The 18,945-nt window shown below is 39.8% G+C and overlaps 1 protein-coding gene and 1 long non-coding RNA gene across 13 annotated transcripts in view; one reads left to right on the top strand and one right to left on the bottom strand.

Moving 5' to 3' along the window:
• The window catches only part of DOCK10 (dedicator of cytokinesis 10), a 260,102-nt gene extending 253,101 nt beyond the window's left edge, over nucleotides 1–7,001 (top strand). For 8 of the 12 annotated variants that reach the window (XM_077868989.1, XM_077868986.1, XM_077868995.1 and 5 more), the window contains 2 exons: nucleotides 1,760–1,860; nucleotides 2,011–2,369. In XM_077868989.1, the coding sequence (XP_077725115.1) occupies nucleotides 1,760–1,860; nucleotides 2,011–2,332 (423 nt within the window). In that variant the 3' untranslated portion in view covers nucleotides 2,333–2,369. Of the gene's footprint in view, nucleotides 1–1,759; nucleotides 1,861–2,010; nucleotides 2,370–3,464; nucleotides 3,541–6,253 lie in introns of those variants that run through there. The other 4 variants (XM_077868996.1, XM_077868993.1, XM_077868997.1 and 1 more) reach the window with 2 other exon arrangements.
• LOC144296112 (uncharacterized) lies at nucleotides 1,424–6,749 on the bottom strand. Its single transcript, XR_013363271.1, has 3 exons — nucleotides 6,354–6,749; nucleotides 4,851–4,923; nucleotides 1,424–2,326 (listed from the first exon to the last, which is right to left on the bottom strand). It is a non-coding gene; the product is annotated as an uncharacterized LOC144296112 (long non-coding RNA).
• Nucleotides 7,002–18,945: the final 11,944 nt, after the last annotated feature.

Here is an 18,945-nt window from a genome sequence, read left to right as displayed (position 1 = left end):
AATATCTGCCAGTGAGAGCCTTATGAAAGTGTTCAAAACAATTTTTTTAATGTTTATTAATTCATAAGATGTGTGCTGGTATTTATTTGACTGTCAGAGGCCTGAGAGGAAGCAGATGGCCTGTTCACAGTGGGTAATTAAAGAAAATATAACAAACAGACTATTTCTAAAAGTATAAGCAGTATTTAGGAAAACCAACAAGACGGTCTCAGGAGCTTGCAATACTGAGGGGGCTGTTAGCCCCTAGATCTGAAGAGTGAGGGGAGAGAAGAGTGAATGGAAGCAGAGAGAAAGCTGGGACAGCAAGCAGGTGAGACAGACAGCCATGCAGCTGCTAGACAGAGGATTCTCAAGGAGGAAACCCCAGGGCCAGAACAACCCCCTGACCAGCTAGGATTGGGGAAAGCCGGGTGAGGCACTCACCTTGGGTACAAAATTTAAGTGGGCATCAAAAAACTCAGCACCCAGGGCACCCGGGTGGCTCAGCAGTTGAGCATCTGCCTTCGGCTCAGGGCATGATCTTGGGGTCCTGGGATCAAGTCCCACGCCAGGCTCCCTGTGAGGAGCCTGCTTCTCCTTCTTCCTATGTCTGTGCCTCTCTCTCTGTGTCTCTCATGAATAAATAATTAAAAATCTTAAAAAAAAAAAAGCTTAGCACGCAAGATAAAATAATATTAATGCAGTATTTTTTTAAAATACAAAATAATGCCAAAAGTTTATAATGAACCAAGTGTTAACATTTTAAGTAAAGGCAGGCCAGTAACCATGCCAGGTGGGACTACACCGGAGCCCAAGGCAAAAGGAAAAATCAGTCTTGCTGATCCTGATATTGACCCGCTCACCTCTTCCCTGACTACCTCTCATCTGTGTCCCCCATGGCCGACTCAAAATAGTAATAATAATAAATCTTTTAAAGCCAGAAGGCCAAAGAAACATTGCTATTCTCCAAATGGGCCAGCTTCCCTCAGCACATAGCTGTGTTGAGGAACGTGGACATTGGATCTGGAGAAGCAAAGGAGAGTATCCGTAATGTTTGCTCATTCTACATGCTGGCAGTCCCTGGCAGGGCATCTGAAGACAGCTCAAGTACAGTACTTGCTTCCTTCTTCTGTGACCCTATGCCTTCCAAGCCCCACAGTCACAGTAGATGAGAAATACTAAAGACCGTAGACTCCTCCACGAGTGTGAGCCTACTCCCGTGTGTCGGAGCGTGAATAGGACCTGGCATTGTGCATTCATTCAGCAAATCTGATAAATGCTTCCTCCGACCACAGTCTGGGCCGGACTGTCAAGGAATACAGTCAAACAGCCTTTCCCAGGGTGGCGCGTGTATCACCACTGCCACCCCTGAATGTCTGTTATTAATAGTTAAGTGTCTACTTTAATCTGAATAGACAAAAAAAAATAAGCAGCACGTCAAACATTTGATTCCATGGATGTTAAAATTAAATTTATTTCAGTAAATGAAAATGAGCCTAGTTTCCAAAGATATTAAGAATGTAACGTTGCAAGCCGAGTGCAGATGAAAATGTGAAACAATGGGCAAGTGACAGTTTGAAAAGGGGTGGCCGTGAAGTGCAGCACTCAGATGCCTCCTTCAGGAGCTTACTGACCACTGAGTTGAGGGACAGCAGATAAAGACAGGCTCTGTGAGAGGATTTGGGTGCTGAGTGATTGGTGCTACTCCTTCAGCTCTGGAGAAGGCACCATCCAAGGAGGAAATGGGATCGCCCTCAACCAATTCTCTTCTCCCCATTAGGTTAATGCTGGGCCAATGGCCTATGCGCGAGCTTTTCTTGAAGAGACCAATGCAAAGAGATACCCTGACAACCAAGTAAAACTTTTGAAGGAAATCTTCAGGTAAGTTTTTCTTTGTTGGAATGTTCTAGAGCTCCCTTGGGCAGGAGCCACCTGACCAAACCTCTTGCAGGTGGCAGTCTCTCAGCAGCCTGACCTTGAGCAGCCAGTTTCTAGGGCTAGCTGATAATTTGCTTCTTGCTGTCTCTGAAGGCAATTTGCAGATGCGTGTGGGCAGGCCCTTGACGTGAATGAGCGGCTCATCAAGGAGGATCAGCTGGAGTACCAGGAAGAGCTGCGGTCGCATTATAAGGACATGCTCAGCGAACTCTCCACAATCATGAATGAGCAGGTAAGACTTGGTTTGAGGCGGCCCAAGCTGCCAGTTCCTAGAAACTGGCCATTATATTCCCAGTGCCAAAAGGACTGTAAATGTCTCTTTTACATGAACACCACGGCACTGAGTTGCTCACTCCTCCATGCACAACGCCCCTTGCCTCTCAAAGCGGAGAGCAGGTTGGGGGAAAACCTATAGGGGAAAAAAAAAACAGAAAAGGTGAGAACCCAGGTAATTTCCAAAGTTTTCAGATATGTTCATCCAAACCATATGAGCTGTTGGCTTTTGAGAATAGATGGAACCCATTAGACAAAGAATATTGGGTGACATTCCACTAGGTTTGCTGCTGCACCTGTCACCCCTGATTTAGGACCTCACAACTCCTCCCTGGCTGTGGGGTAGAGTTCCACAGTCCTGACACCAGGAGTCTCTGTACTAAGAAGAACGCCAGGTCTAGGGTGGTGACTTTTTAAGGTGGAGACTGCATCTACAGAGCCTGGAAATTCCTGATGACGTGCAGAATTGGGTAAAACTTAATCCTCTACCCCACCAGCACGTCATCCATGCATCCAGCATGTTCCATAAGGCTGTGCACAAAATCAGGATATTCGTTAATCACAGTACTTTTTGAGATACAGAGAATCAAGAGGTCGAAAGTCAAGTGCTACTCTTTGGCTTCTCAGCATCCATCAACCCTCACACTCGACCTGGACATCTTCTTATTCATGGTCTCCTCCAGGAGTTAGATGTGCCCTTTACAGGATAATTGACAGGAAAATTTGAATAATCTCCTAACAGTGCCCCATGCATAGTAGCCACTCAATAAAAATTAGCTCTCCTTCATTTCTTTAAATGGTTTAGCGCTAGCAACACAATTCACAAAGCATGAAATGTAACGCATGAATATTTTCTTCTAAGTGCATTTCTCATATGTTTCTTTTTTTCTTCTTTTCCATCTCCTTTTACCCACATTTTAAACTCTCCAAAGTAGCTAGGGAAAGAAACTGGTTAATTGACTTATGTTGGAGATCATTAATCTCCCTGGATAGAATTCCTCAATGAGGGATTATTATTAGTGATTTGAGACTATTAAAGGTTGATGGAAATTAAAAACTCAAGAGAGGTGCCTTGATTGCATGGGGTAATCATAAATCTGAGGGTGAAACAAAAAGAACAAGCAGTGGATCTTAAAGCTGGAAAAGGTAGTGAAGAAATGCTTGTTTCCAACTATAAATTGCATTCCAACTATAAGTTGCATCCAACTATCAATTGCAATTGAATTGCCTTGAAACTTTGGGCAAAAAATGCTTTTCTCTTTTTTTCCTGGCAGCTGTGTCGCGGTCCGTGTCTGTACAGCTTCTGTTCCTCTGTGTCTAGTATTTCCCTCAGTACTATAAGCAAAAGTGGTATGTTTTTCTTTCCTTATGTCTACACTGTCCTTTGTGGCCTTCTGGTCTTCCTTGCTCTTCCTAATTGTTCACATCCCCCCAGACACCTTCATAATGGCTAGTGTTCTCTGAGTGTTTGTATAACTAGAACAACTTTATTTTCATTTCAAGATAAGTTGATATGGGGCACCTGGGTGGCTCAGTGGTTGAGCATTTCCCCATAGGGAGTCTGCTTCTCCCTCTGCCTATGTCTCTGCCTCTTTCTGTGTCTCTCATGAATAAATAAATAAAATCTTTTTAAAAAATAAGTCAATATAAAAAAAAGCTTACCAATTAAAGTTAAAAGCTTAGCTTTTACTTTTTTTTAAGTAGGCTCCATGCCCAACATGGAACTTGAACTCACAGTCTTGTGATTGAGAGTTGCATGCTCTACTGACTGAGCCAAACAGATGCCCCAGCAACTTAGCTTTTAAAAAGAACATTCATACTCTACCAATTTGTAAAATATATTTGAGTTTAATTGTATTCAAAACAAGGATTCAGTATACCTCAAATTGCAACAACAAAACAAAGATAAGCAGCTGATTAAGAGGAGAGAAAAATAATTTTTTTCCAGGAAACCTTACTCAAAGAAACAAAGTTTGACTTTGTGCTTCCTGAAAACTGATGCAAAGAAAAGAAATGGATGGATTGCACAGATCTTATTATTCGGTAAAAGAAACAGATCTGTTGGCAGGAAAGATAAATTTTCTCTTGGTCCTGGGGATTTCTCATATTGTTATTTATGTATGGTAAATGACTACAACATACATGATACCGTCAAAAAAAGTTTTCCTTAAAAATGACTTACTCTATTATATAGGCATTCTACATTTCCACCTAGATTAAAATGAAGACAAAGTATTAACTTCTAGCTCTGTAAAAGAGATCCCAGAGGAGAAACTAGTTAATAATCATCAATCATAAGTGTAAAGCGTCCTTAGCAAAACTCTAAGTTATCTAGAGCAAAATTGGCCAATTTCATGACAACCATTGATAAGTGTTATTTGTCGGTTGTAAGGAATAATTTTCTGAAATCAGAAACAGCTAGCCAATGGTTAAGATATGCAAAGTCCTTAGTATTTTTTTAATGGGTATTTATTCCAGCTCAGATTTACAACAACAAAAAATTGTTTGCTTCTTTTCTCAATTTTTTTTTTTAATGAAAAGGCATCTGGTCATAATGATTGGGTTCAAACTCTAGTTGAGAGGAGAGCAGTAGAATTTTAGCATAATCTTATAACGCATGAACAAGCCATAATCTGTAATGCATGAATACATTCACATACCTTTATACTCATGACATGTTCTGGAAAAAGTTACATACGTAGTTACAGTGCGGAGACAAATTCTACCACTGAGCTTTTAAAAATACAAATAGTGTTAGAATCTACAGACATAGAAATAAAAAAGAAAAAAAACCAGAAATACAATTAATTATGCAATTCAGTCTGAAAGTGTCCAGAAAAGTCTTAGCTGACAGGATATCCTGAAACCACCTACTTAGTGAAAGAAAATTCTGTATAAGGAAAGAGAAGCAATAGAATCAAGTGGATGCTAGTGTATAAAATTGAGATGTTGAGATGAAATACTTTGGGTCGCTAAAGTGACAGGTGGACAAGAACTATCTTTATAGGCAGCCAGAATGCCACACTATTTTATAAGTAGCCAAAAAACCTAAAAGCCTCCTTTGTTGGAGGCCAAAGTGATACGTGTAAGTGGATGAAACATTAATATAAGATGCTCCTTTGGAGTCTCTTTCAGCACTGAGGATGATAGCATGGTGAATTCAATGGCAGTAATGAATCTCAAGTATAAAATACAGAGAAGGGAACAGATCCACTCTGCTATGGTGCCAAGCAGGCAAGATGCAAAGACATATTGCTCTGAGAGTTTCAGATACTCTATGGACACATTATTAACTGATTTATTTAAGCAGAACTTGTGGCATTGATCCTAAGGAGAATTTATTGGCAGTATAGGATACGAGATGCTTGGTGCTCTGTGCAGACAGAAGTGTTAATCTGTCTTGGAAGAGGGTTAAAGCTAAACCATAACAATATGTGAAGTAAGTGGGAAAAGCTCCGTAACTAGAAATTTGGAATATTTGTGAAGTCTCTTCTTTACCAGGCAGTCCATTTTAGAAGTGCCTGGGGTTTCTCCTGTTGTTATCATATTTACATATCATTATTTGCACAGATCTGACAGGAAGGTATTATTTACTCACATTAATATTATTTTCAAAGCAAAATCAGGTCCAGGTGTATTTCTTTATTATATATCCATTCAACGCAAGCATTCATTTAAGTGAGCTTTCAGATGTTTCCCTTTGTTGGCATTTTGACAGTATAAATCGTAAAAACCTTCAGAATAACATAAAATTTTGGAATTTGCCAGAAAATTCCAACACCTTATGATTGGGTACAATCGTAAAGTCATTATAAATAGACTTATATCTGATAGTTGAAGAGTATTGGGAAGCTATCTTAAATCTTGCCAAAATGCTTAATGACATGGGCTTGGAAAAAAAAATTCCAGAACTGCTCTGATAAGCTCATTTTCAAAAACTCGCAGTGTCCTTTTGGGGAAGAAAAAAAGCACTGTTCTGGGTTTTAATTTTGCGCTTGGCAATATTAACATGAATCTCTCTATTTTAATTGTTTTTTGTCGTGTTGTGTTTTGTCCTGTCAAGATTATGTGCAGGGACGACCCATCAAAGCGCGGAGCGGAGCGAACCTGCCCCCCAGTAGTTAGCAGGGCGCCTCCAGCTCTGCCCACGGTCTCTATCTCACCTAGTGACGAGGTTTGAGGGGAGGTCTGCTACATCAGATGCACCTCAAAGGGAACCTTCTGAATTTTGCAGCTCGTCTTGGGGAAGAGAAAGATTTAATTTATTTGAAATTTTTATAGTGTTAATAATTTTTTTTTACCTCGCTAGCTTGAGAATTTTGCCAGCCTCCGGTATTGCACATTTCTTATGAGTTTTTTTTCTTGAGCAGCGTTGATCAAGCCAAGCTGAATATTTGCCATGAAATTCCAATGAATGTGTAGCTCAAAAGCAAACCCTAAGTTTGCTGTCAGTTACAATATGTTCAATACCAAGTCCTAGTACACATATTTTAAAGGTCAAAGTGAATGTTTTTGTAACATTTAAGCATATTTCAAATGTAAATAGAAGATTGTAAAATATATGGTTTTTACCAAATTTAAAAGAACCTTTTTAGTTAATACTTATGGCAGTGCTAAAATTATATGAATAACATTTCAGATACCATTATATTAAAATATTTGTGTATGTGTACAAAAATGTTGATAAATACTAATCTTTAAAGTTTGTGGAGTTCCTTTATTTGTAATATATGTGCTCTTAAAAGCAATGGGATGTGAAATTATGTAAGTATTTTGTTGTTAATAGAAATAAAAAATACAATTACTTTGCATTTGGTTCCCTCTTGAAGAATGGGTGAGTTGCTACTTAAAAGTGGTTCATCAGACTGGAAGTCTGTCGAATGCAATCCTACACTCACTACTTATGGTGCCTCTTCAAAAAGTCAGGAAAAGGACTCAACCCTCAGCTGGGCAGGTCCTCCAAAGATCAACTAGACGGGCCAGAGCTTTCCAAATTGACATTGCTAGAATGATTGGGGAAGACAGAATGAATCAGAATCTTGAGAGTTGTGGTATTTCATAGGGCTCTTCACACATATTCCATCTCCATACTCTATAAACTTGGGGTAGGATTGCATGTTCCTGCCTCTTTTGAATTTAGAAGTGACCATGTCACTTGCCTTTGAAATGTGAGCAGAAGTGACGTGTCATTTTCAGGCAGATACTTAAAAGCCAGTGAGTGGCTCTGCTCAATCCTGTTTCTGAAGCAGTCACATAGAAATGAAGCCTCCATCAGCTTGAGTCCCCAAGTGACCACAGTGAGCACACACACACACACACACACACACCATTCCCCACTAACCTTGTCAAACGTTGAGTGAGTAAGAGGTACATTCGATTACATGAATATCCCAGGATTCAGGGATTGTTTATTACTACAGCATTATGAGCTCATCCTAGCTGAATTGTGACTGGTGTTGAGGCATGTTTGGGAACTGCTAACACATTCCACCTCTCTACCCCTACCACCTCCTACCCCAGCCAACATGGGCAGCAGTGCAGCTGAACTGAGCTGCCTCCGGTAGAAGAAGGCGAGCTTGGAAATACCATGTTATATTCACCCTCAGCAGCCATTCCAAAGGTCCAGCCTCCCATTGGAGACTGGCTGAGTTCATTTTCCCCTTCAAAAGTCCATTGGCCAGTGTCCACAGAAGGCCACAAAGAAGGTAGAGCTTAGGAAACATATTTTAAGTCCTGTGAACACAGAAGTGATAAAATAATATTTTAGAGGTAAACTGATCACTCAAGATTCATATAACTGCTCTTTTCTCAAATAGAGCCTACTGTTTTATTTTTTAAAAAGCCCTGTGATGAGCTGACCTCTGATTCAAAGTATCACTCCCAGCTTCATTCTGACTCCAGCACTCTTGGGTATCCATCTGACTGGGTTAGAATCTTGGTCCTCTTGTCTAATTTCCTCATCATGACTGTCCCAGGAACCCAGGAAGACTCTGCCCCTGCTATGGTTCCCACCCAGTTTCCACCCTTATGCCCAAATCCTTAAGCCCATCCCAACCAATCCATCTCCTAAACCCAAGGACACTGTCAGCAATGGGTTGCCTGTCCAATTCTGAAAATAAAATTTCCAAGGAAGTAACAAAAAATAATGGATCTTTGGGGCAGTTGGGTGGCTCAGTCCATTAAGTGACCAACTCTTGATTATCTGCTCAGGTCATGATCTCCAGGTCCTGGGATCCAACCTCCCATCAGGCTCTGAACTTAGCAGGGAGTCTGCTTAAGTATCCACTCCCTCTCCATCTGCCCCTCCCCTCACACTTGTGTGCTCATGTGTGCTCTCTTTCTCTAGAATAAATAAATAAATCTTTAAAAAAATATTTTTACTCTTGTTAAATGCCAAATATTCTAGTTTTTGCATCACAAGTAGCAATAAGTTCAATGGCTTCACTATGGTTTGCCCCCTCAAAGTGATTTCTAGAGCAAGTAGTTGAAGAATTCATTTATCTGAGAGAGAGCTCGAGAAGGAAAAAGAGAAGCAGACTCCCCATTGAGCAGAAAGCCCAATACAAGGCTTGATCCCAGGACCCCAAGGTTATGACCTACTCAATGGCAGACACTCAACCAAGTGGGCCACCCAAACACCCCATAGAGCGAGTAGTTTAAACACAACTGCTCTAAAGACAATGAACTGAAACCACTCTGCCTTAACAGCCTCAAAACTCCCCCCGCACAATCCCAGAGCCTTGTATCCCTTCCTTCTTTAGACCAGATGGATTAACCGGCTTCTCAAAGACTGAAGCCAACACATAAATGATTTATCTGTGACACACAGCATCTTCAGGTTTTTTTTTTCAATTTGATATCAACACTTCAGTATTCAGAGACATAAAATTCCAGCTTCTTGGTATCTGTTAAAAAAAATCAGGTTCTCTGGTAATGCTGGATTCACAATCCCACATGACAACAATCAGTTAACACTGAGGCACTGCTGTCCTCTTACATGTGCTCTCCAGCTTGCCAGAGTTGGCACCAGGCCCTAACTGACTTATGCCAGATCAGTCCTCTTATTTATATCTCCTGCCTAGACCTGGGTATGTGCAGACCCCTGTTCAGACAAGCTTTTCGTATGCAAGCATAGTGATCACTAGATGTGGACAGCAGATCATCTGCTTCAGAATGGGGCAGGACACAAGTTAAAATGCATATTTCTGAGTTCTATCAAACCTTCTGAAATAGAAATCCCTAGAAGCCATACCCAGCTCCATGTGATTCTTAGGTACACCAGGGTATAAAAACTCCACTGAGTCTTCTAATTACCCCTAAAAATTTACTTTGCAGAAGATGATTCCTTATAAACTAGTGACCTGATTTTGAGTTGCCAGACATTGAATTCTGATTTTATTTTGTTTTTATATAACTTTTCTCAAAATAATCTATAGCATTTTACCCAAATTAATAACTCCTCAAAATAAGCTCAGTAAAGAAAAAAATGATAGTAAATTTCACAGTTCTACAAATGGAAAGAATAAAAATAAGACAAGTGGCATCATTTTCATTATTTACCCTGGAAAGTATCCAACACAGAATATGTGGAGCTAGTGCTTGGGCTCAGTCCTGGCTCTGTCCACCATCCATTCATCATCCCACTCAGTAGCTACCTCTTTTTTCACTCTCATTTTAAAATGCAAAATGCCCAGCCTGTAAAAAAAATTAATGTGTCCCTGCAATTTGGGTAAAAATTACCTGACAAATAAGTGCCCATTATCCAAACACACACAGTATGTCCCTATTTTAACTGTGTTCTCATTCACTTAGAAACCAATATAAATGGGTCAATTAGCCTGTTTCCTTCAGAATGACATATCGTTTTCTGAAAAATGGGGAACACGTTATAGGGAGGTATCAGCTTTCAGAACCCTGAATGTTGTTCTGCAAGATCTTACTGTATTTGCAGATTGATTTCTCATCTTATAGGATAGCCGAACTCCAGACAGATAAAAATCAGTACTCTTATGACCCATTTATAACCAGTTAGGAAATGAAACAAATTTGAAAGCCAAAGTGACAAATGATCCCAAATCACACTTTAAATTACAAGTGGTCCCTATGTCTTCCACTCCCACATTTGTATCAGTGAAAAATTATGTATATTTAAAAATAGGTATTATATGCTGAAATGTGATATTTTGTTCAGACAATGATGAAGTACAGGCGTGACAAATGTTGAAGATTCTCTGCAGGAAGACCCTTGTCCTCCTCCGAGTTTCTTATCCTGCTCGTTTGCCTACGTGTACCCTTTCTTAGATCCACGATGTTCTGCTCACTTAGGAGGGGAAAAAAAACCACCTTATACTTCCTTCTAACAGAAAGATCCCTTTCCCTTTTCTCCAACCACACAAATCCAGCCCACAGATATTAGGACCAGCTGGATTCACACCTGTGGTGGATGCTATGATACTATACCAGCTCGATCCTTTTTTTTTTTTAAGATTTTATTTATTTATTCATGAGAGAGACACACACACACAGAGAGGCACAGACACAGGCAGAGGGAGAAACCGTCTCCATGCAGGGAGTCTGATGTGGGACTCGATCCCGGGTTTCCAGGATCACACCTGGAGCTGAAGGCAGCGCTAAACTGCTGAGCCACCTGGGCTGCCCAGCTCGATCCTTTAAAACCAAGTCTCACCCATTCTGCCCGCTGCTGATACTCTTAGCTGATACTCAGCTAAAGGGTCTCAAATGAGTCCCTCTGGCCCACGGTCACATCATCACCCATCACCCAGAAGAAGCTCACACTCACAGATTGGTTGACAGTGGAAACTGCAAAGGCCTGGCTTTCTTGCCCCTATTTAAGACAGCTCTGAAAGGCCATCTTGGCTCCCTGGCTCTTAAATGAGAGGCCATTTACAACTACATCACAGTTAAGCAACTCCCCCTGCCCACTCATCCTCTGAAGAGGATTCCCAAAAGACATTGTTTCCCAATATGTTTCCTACATGTACACCTCCACATAGAATGTTTCTTTGGGAATGGATCAAGTCAACAGTTCTCCAGAAGTTTTGCTTATGACTTACTCACCTGGATTTCTCATCCTCTGCCCTTCATTGGCTATATTGCCTTTAATCTCCCACTTTCCTTTTCTTAATTATGTTGTCAGTTATCATTTCATGCATCTGTGTGTTCTTTCCAACCATGTCATGCCTTCCCTGAAGGCATATTGTGTCTCAATCCTCTTTGTGGTCTTGGCAGTTCAAACTACTGACCTGTGTTTCAGAGTTCCAGAGCTGCATTCTCAGGGCAGCCCGGGTGGCTCGGCAGTTTGGTGCCTGCCTTCGGCCCGGGGCGTGATCCTGGAGACCCAGGATCAAGTCCCACTTCGGGCTCCCTGCATAGAGCCTGCTTCTTCCTCTGCCTGTGTCTCTGCCTCTCTCTCTCTCTCTCTCTCTCTGTGTGTGTGTGTGTCTCTCATGAATAATTAAATAAAATCTTTAAAAAAAATTTTAATAAATAAATAATAACTCAGATCCAGCTGAAACAGTACATGAGTTACAAAGAACCATACCTGATAATTATCTGAAGTCTCAACTAGGTATGTCTCTGAGCTAATCACTTAAACTCTCTAAGAGAGAGACATGATCACCGCTGAACAAATTGTTATGAGAATTAAATGATAAAACAGATATGTGGATACTTTGTTGAGTGTTGTACATGTATGTTGTATATTAGTTGCTAGTTAAAAATTTTCAATTATCAATCCTACCAATGCATTCTATCTTCCCACACCATCCCAACGCAATCAGTATCTGATTCTCCTGATTCTCATACAACATTCAAGGTCTGATGGCTACTGAGAGAGCCACATGTGGATAATGCCAAGGAAGAAGCTTGAAGACATGAGAATGTTTATGGGAGGGGATACAGAATTTTTTAAGAAGGTGAAAAGGACTTTAAAACATCATAAGAGTTGACATTTGAGAGTCCCCTTCGCATGTCCTTTGAAGCTCCATCCTGATTATGTCCTGGGAATAATGACCATAACCCATGGTCTACTTAGAGAACACAGTCCCATCCTGGCCAGGAGCACATTTGCCCAAGATGGAACATAAATGTTGATTTACCTATGGGTACAGAAGAGGAGCTGCTATGAATAGGGGGCAGACAAGCAGATAAACAAGTTTGGGCTCAGAACCTGGGTGAGTAGGTGTTGTGAGTGAATTACATAGATGAAAAGACACCAACCAAAGAAAGAAATTCCCAATAAAGCTCTAAACTCCTTTACCTTCCCCTTACCCACTGATATTCCTGTAGGGAGTGCATGTGCTTGGGAATGGGAGGAAGGGAAGAATAATTTGATGGAATTATCATAAATCACAATTCTCAAGAGAAATACTACAGTGAGCACATAAAGTTGATCTTACAGGAATAAGGAGTGAAAGATAAATCAAAACATACCCAAATGGGGTTCACGAAGGTCACTTGGAGAAAGTAATGGTGATTAAGCCTGAGTAATTGAGCAAAGGTTTACAAAGAATAGCTTTAAATAACACTGATGTCAAGGATTCTCCAGGGGAGTCTGCTTGCAATTTTCTTACATCATTAATATTAATATCCAACTATAAAGTTATTGTTTCTTGGATATATTCCTAATGTATAAAGGACATTTGCTTTGAAGCTGATGACTTTGTATTCCATCAAAAGCAATACAACTATAACTACTAAATCTAGTTTTTAAGTTATAAATAAGATAGTGAGTGGTATTTGCAGGATATTTTATTGAACAGAATGGCCCACGGATCGAGCAAAGCTGTTCCATAATACTCGCCTGGAGGTTAGTAAACCCCTTTGTATTTCTAAAGGACTTGCCATCTGCAATGTTATTTTTCCCTCTGAATGAGCAATTTTAAAACAAAATAATAGTAAATTTCTACAAATCAATTTAAATCATTTTTAACGGAAGTTTCACTTTTTACAAAAGTCAAGTAAACTAGAAATCTAGTCAGAAAGGCCCTGGAGTGTTCTTTGAAAATATTTCCTAACAGTGACCCAAGGCCATGGCAAGGCCTTTTACCACCTCAGCTCAAAAATATTCCTCTGGATCCAGAGAGTCAAATGGCCCATCACATTCCATGGAGTGGTTTTCAAAGTTCAGATTCTCCTGAACAGCTGAGCGAAACAGACATTGACTCTCTTAGGTTTATTGAATTAGTTATTCCTAAACTAGAGGATATGGGAAGTGTGTGACCCCCCCATTCTGCCTTTCACACTTAGAAAAGCTGAAAATAGGATTCCTTTCTAGAAAGAAACTGTTCCCATTAGGATTTTAAGCTCAAGAGTTGCAAATGATGGTGCAAAATGATCTTTATTCTACCTTTAAAAGATCCTGGTTCAGATACCAGATATTTATAGTTACTACGAGGCAAAATAGAGAAAAAAAAAAACAGTAACAGGCTTATGAAACCAGTATTCACTGCCTCCTATAGCGTAATTTGCATGTGTAACTGTGCAAACAGAGTCAGTGACTGTTAAAAGAAGTGGAGCTTCTTTCCCTGTCTTTCTTTCCTATCTTACTGTTGTCCTGCTTGCAATGAGTCAGAGCCCCAAGAGGGGATGGGTAGGTGCCACTCCCCAGAAATGGGGATTTCCTAACATCATACATTTGGCAAGAAGGAAATGAGATGTTTAAAAAATTCATGAAACGCAAATGAGTCTAGCCCAGCAAAGTAAGCCAACACTTCCCTGACTCCCAGGCAGATCACTGGCCCCCGGGAGTCTGAGGTTTTCCATTTGCAAAAGCTCCCATTTGATGAAGCATCTGTTTGTTGCTGGGGGATATCATGGCAACATTATTTTATATCTCTAAAAATAACTTCCATTTGCCATTATTCATTAAATTAGAAGTACATCATTAAAAGTTAGGTTTTCAAATCAAGCTCTCCGTAACATAACAAGATGCCTTGGTTTGAAGAATGGGCTTTAATATTTTGGTCACTACTGATTTTTCCAGTTTCATCAAATGGGCAGCTTTTCTAATCCTTTCAAGAGAAACTGAAAAAGAGTGACTTTGGCAAAAATGCAGGGCTCCCAGAGGACTGTGCAGCTGCAATCCGCTCCCTCTCCTGGAGGCCACAGAAATAGTTCATGGTTGGAGTTGCTGAAAATTGCTCCACCCTTTCACCTCAAAAATAGTCTTGAGTGCAGTGAAAACAAAGCTTCACTTTCTAATTCATTTCATCTCTCATCAGAATTAGCAACTTCTTAGATTATGCATTTGTCATATCAGATGATGTGTCCTTTGAGGTCTAAAAGTTAGCATATTCTCTTTTTTTTTATTAAGAAGTACCATTCTCCTTGTCAGAATTCCCCACTTTTATTTTCTGTACTGTGACATCTTAACAATTGAATATGCAATGAAAATCAGACCAGAAAGACTTCCTACCGCAGCCCATTGCCATTGGTCAATGACAAACAGCCTCTCCTGGTCTCACACAGCTAAGATGTTCACAGTTCAAGAGAAATGAAAAGAGAACTCCATAAGAGGAGACCAAAAACAAGTAGTTGAGTTGAAGCATGAAGATAAAGATGGTATCTTGCAAGTTTCTGCAGTCCAGAGTCCTAGGAAAGCCCCTCTTGTAGAGAAGGGTCTCAACACTCGCTGGATGTGTGAGTGAATGAATGAATAAATGAAACAAAAAAGGTATCAAAGTTAGGCTTCCTTGAGCAATTTCATATCGACTAATGACTCTAATTTTCCACTGGATGGGGAAAGTATTAAATCAGAATGTCATAGAGGTTTCAGCCAGGGCCTTGGAGCAGATCTAAAACCCCAGCTCCACCACTAATCTGTGTGATGTTGAGTGAGTATCCTCAGCTTCATCATCTGTAAAATGGTCATGATGAATACACTGACTTCATGGGGTTGTGATGAGGACCAAGTGAAGTAAAGAACAGAAACAATAGCACACAGGCTGGGAACCATAAGCCCTTGATATCTGTGAGCTAGAAATTCTGGAGAGAAAAAGAAAACTTAAAAATCATGTAAGTCTGCATCATTGTTACTAGCATCATGATGCAATTTCTAACAAATGTACTCCCATGAAGATACAGAGTTCTCTTTTGGTCACCTATGGCACTTAACCCCTTAACATTTTGAGGTATGACCAAGTGAAATGTTACAGGGTATTGAAAATTAGCTAAAGACAAATTCCTTTGCAATAAATTCAACTTTAAATCAAATTTCTAGAAAACAACTGTACTAAAATTATTTGACAAATAAACATTTCAATACCCAACTTCAATGCAGTATTTTTTGAAATGCCCATTATTTCAAGGATTGATGAAGATCTATAAACTGCAAGATATCTATCAAATATTTGGTTTATGGTTATGGACTTAAGAACTTTAAGTTGCAAGAAATAGCTTAAGAAAAACAGACATACTGGTTTACCTAACAAAAAATTTCGGTGGTAGATCTGGTTTCTAAGATGACTGGATCTTCAGGATTCTATCACACTTCAGCTTTCAGCTCTGACTTTCTTTTTATTGGCCTCCTCTGAGGCAATCTTTTCCTATACTGCTGCAAAGTTAGTCACTAACAGATCCAAGACTAGTTTACCAGTTTAAAAAATGAGTGGAAAGAAAGCACTTTTTCCTAGATATATCAGACTGCCATTCAGTAAATATTCATTAACTCCCCTTTAACTTTCATGAGCACTTTTGATATCAGCATTGGCCATGTGATTTGCTTTGGCTGATGGAATTTTAATAGATATGACTGACATGGGTCAGAGCTGCGATCAGCTCATCCAATGGGACCTGATCTCTTGCATTTTGCCTTTCATAATTAAAGGACTATGTTTCGAGTTGAGCAGCCATTGGAACATGGAGGATGAAAGATACCTGGAGTAGAGCTGGACTGAACCTACCAGTTGGAGCCAAGGCCAGCCTAACAGACTCAAACAAATACCAGCCAGTCATCACAGTTATCACCTGTGTAAAAGACAAATAAATACATATTGCTGTATGCAACTAAAATTTGGTGTATTCACACAGCATTTATGAGGCATCAATTAACTCATACCTGTGAAATTCCAAGATAATTCTCAGGATTTGATCTCATTAGATCAGATCAGTGGTTCTCAAACTGTGGTCATCAGCATCTCTTAGGAGCAGCACTAGCATTACCTGGGAACTTACTTAAAATGGGTAGATTCCATTCCAGACCTACAGAACCATAAAGTCTGAGGGAAAAGGACCAGTAATTTTTGTTTAACCAGTACTCCAAGTGATTCGGATTCAACATAAAGTTTGTAATTCACTGACCTAGATCACATGTTCATCCTTAAACCAATCACAGGACATAAATGATCAGGCCTGGAACTGCAGTATGGGTCAGCGACACCAGAATTATCTAAACTAGCGGGGAAGAGCCTGAGAATGTGAGTTTCTAACAAGTTCTCAGATGATGGTGATTCTGCTGGTCTGGGGAACACACGGAGAATCAGAGAATCACTGGTCCAGGCCACAAGTGCAACAGGAGCGACTCACTGGGAAATCAACATTCTATTAACAAAAGAAGGGAACAAGGGACACCTGGGTGGCTCAGCAGTTGAGCATCTGCCTTCAGCTCAGGGCGTGACCCCAGGATACTGGGATCGAGTCCCGCATCGGGGCCCCGTGGGGAGCCTGCTTCTCCCTCTGCCTGTGTCTCTGCCTCTCTCCATGTGTCTCTCATGAATAAATAAACAAAATATTTTTTAAAAAAAGAAAGAAGAAAACAAAAGATGGAGACTAGGCAGGGAACAGATGTAAATCACAGCCTCATTCTTATTAAAAGAAAAGAGTTCTTATGGGAGAGATCAGACAACCTCCAGTATTCTCCAACAATCCTGCAGGGACAAGAAAATCTGAAGCCAAAAAAAAATTTTAAAAAATGGAATCTCATCTGTCTTTTAGTTCATGAAGTTGATTGAGACATAAACTGATTTTTTTTGTCTCTTCAATTTTGCTGAAATTCAATACAGATCTAAGGAATCAAATAAAAGACAGCAGTTTTTGTTACCAAAAGCCATGTATCATTTCAATTGTGATGTGAGTTGTCACACAAATCTTTCCTAGTACAATTCACTTAAGATAAATATAGTACTTAAGGAGACAGTGTCTATATATCAGACAATCGAGTCATTTTGATCCATCCTAGTGAAACCAAGTTTCAAGCCTATAGTTTTGAATGATCCAAGATACAAAATAAAGTCGCAGACCCTGGTTATCACTGCTACTTTTAATATGTTCTTGAAATCTGGAAATCAAAGAATTTTAGAACTTAAAGAACCTTAGAGAACATTTAACCCACGTACTGCAAACCACCAGACAATGGGCCACATCCCCCACCCAGAAATGTGCTTTATTTGCCCTGCACAGCAGTGTTTTCCTTTTAATTAAAATTATTGTTGTATTACTGATGCAATCAATGTGGAAGACAGTATAGAATTTCCTCCAAAAATTAAAAATAGAATTACCATATGATCCAGTAATTCCACTACTGAATTTACGCCCAAAGAAAACAGAAACACTATAATTTGAAAAAGTACGTGTAGCTCTATATTTATTGCTGCATTATTAACAATGGCCAAGATGTGGAAACAATCTAAGTATCTCTCTATAGATAAATAAAGAAGACATGGTGTATATATATGATGGAATATTACTCAGGCATAAAAAGAATGAAATTTTGCCATTTGCAACAACATGGATACTAGAGGGTATAATACTAAGTGAAAGAAGTCAGTCAGAGAAAGACAAAGACCAAGACTGTATGACTTCATTTGTATGTAAAATTTAAGAAACAATAAATGAACAAAGGAAGAAAAAAACAAACAAAAAACAGACTCTTAACTATGGAGACAGAGAACAAACTGGTAGTTGCCAGAAAGGAAGTGGGGGAGTGGGGAGTGGGTAAAATAGATAAAGAAGATTAAAAATACAGTTACTAAAAATAATTAATTAATTAATTAATTAATTGCCATATTTAAAAATTTTCAACTTTTCTTGACAAGTTTGGAGAGCTAGCCATATACTATGTGGACAAAAGTTTATGTTCCATCATGGCATGGTGCCTACTGAGTATTGGCTTCCTCCTTTTGAAGGAGCGGGTACTCCTCCTCCCCAGTGTGACACAGACACCCCACTCACTACTGTTTTACAACCAGCCTCCTTCACCCGTTAGCAAGGCAGGCCTCCCTGGGTCCTGTAGGTACTCTGGTCTACAACCTCTCACCTAGACAGAGCCTTGGTTTATCCACAACGAGGACTCTGAGGTTCATGGTAATGACCAACTTTAATTCACCTTATCTCTTTAGCAACAGACCAAGTTATATCGTCAGTTTTTCACAATTTTAGAAAGCAGTTTCTCTGATAGACATTTATTCACCATAGAAAATGGGATAGCGAAGGCAGCCCGGATGGCCCAGTGGTTTAGCGCCGCCTTCGGCCTGGGTTGTGATCCTGGAGACCCGGGCAAGTCCCACATAGGGCTTCCTGCATGGAGCCTGCTTCTCCCTCTGCCTGTGTCTCTGCCTCTTTTTCTCTCTCTGTGTTTGTCATGAATAAATAAATAAATTTTTTTTAAAAAAAGGAAAATGGGATAGCAAAAGTTCATATTCAAATTCTGCTCTGTCAACCCTGAGATAGGTGGCTCATTTCGGTATATGGCTAATTTCAGAAACGTAAGGAAAAATCCATGAATAATGTGAGAAACAA

Source organism: Canis aureus, chromosome 24, assembly GCF_053574225.1.
Source record: "Canis aureus isolate CA01 chromosome 24, VMU_Caureus_v.1.0, whole genome shotgun sequence".
Lineage (NCBI taxonomy): Eukaryota > Metazoa > Chordata > Mammalia > Carnivora > Canidae > Canis > Canis aureus.
The sequence above is the reverse complement of the archived record's forward strand: the minus strand, read 5'-3'. Positions and strand labels throughout refer to the sequence as shown.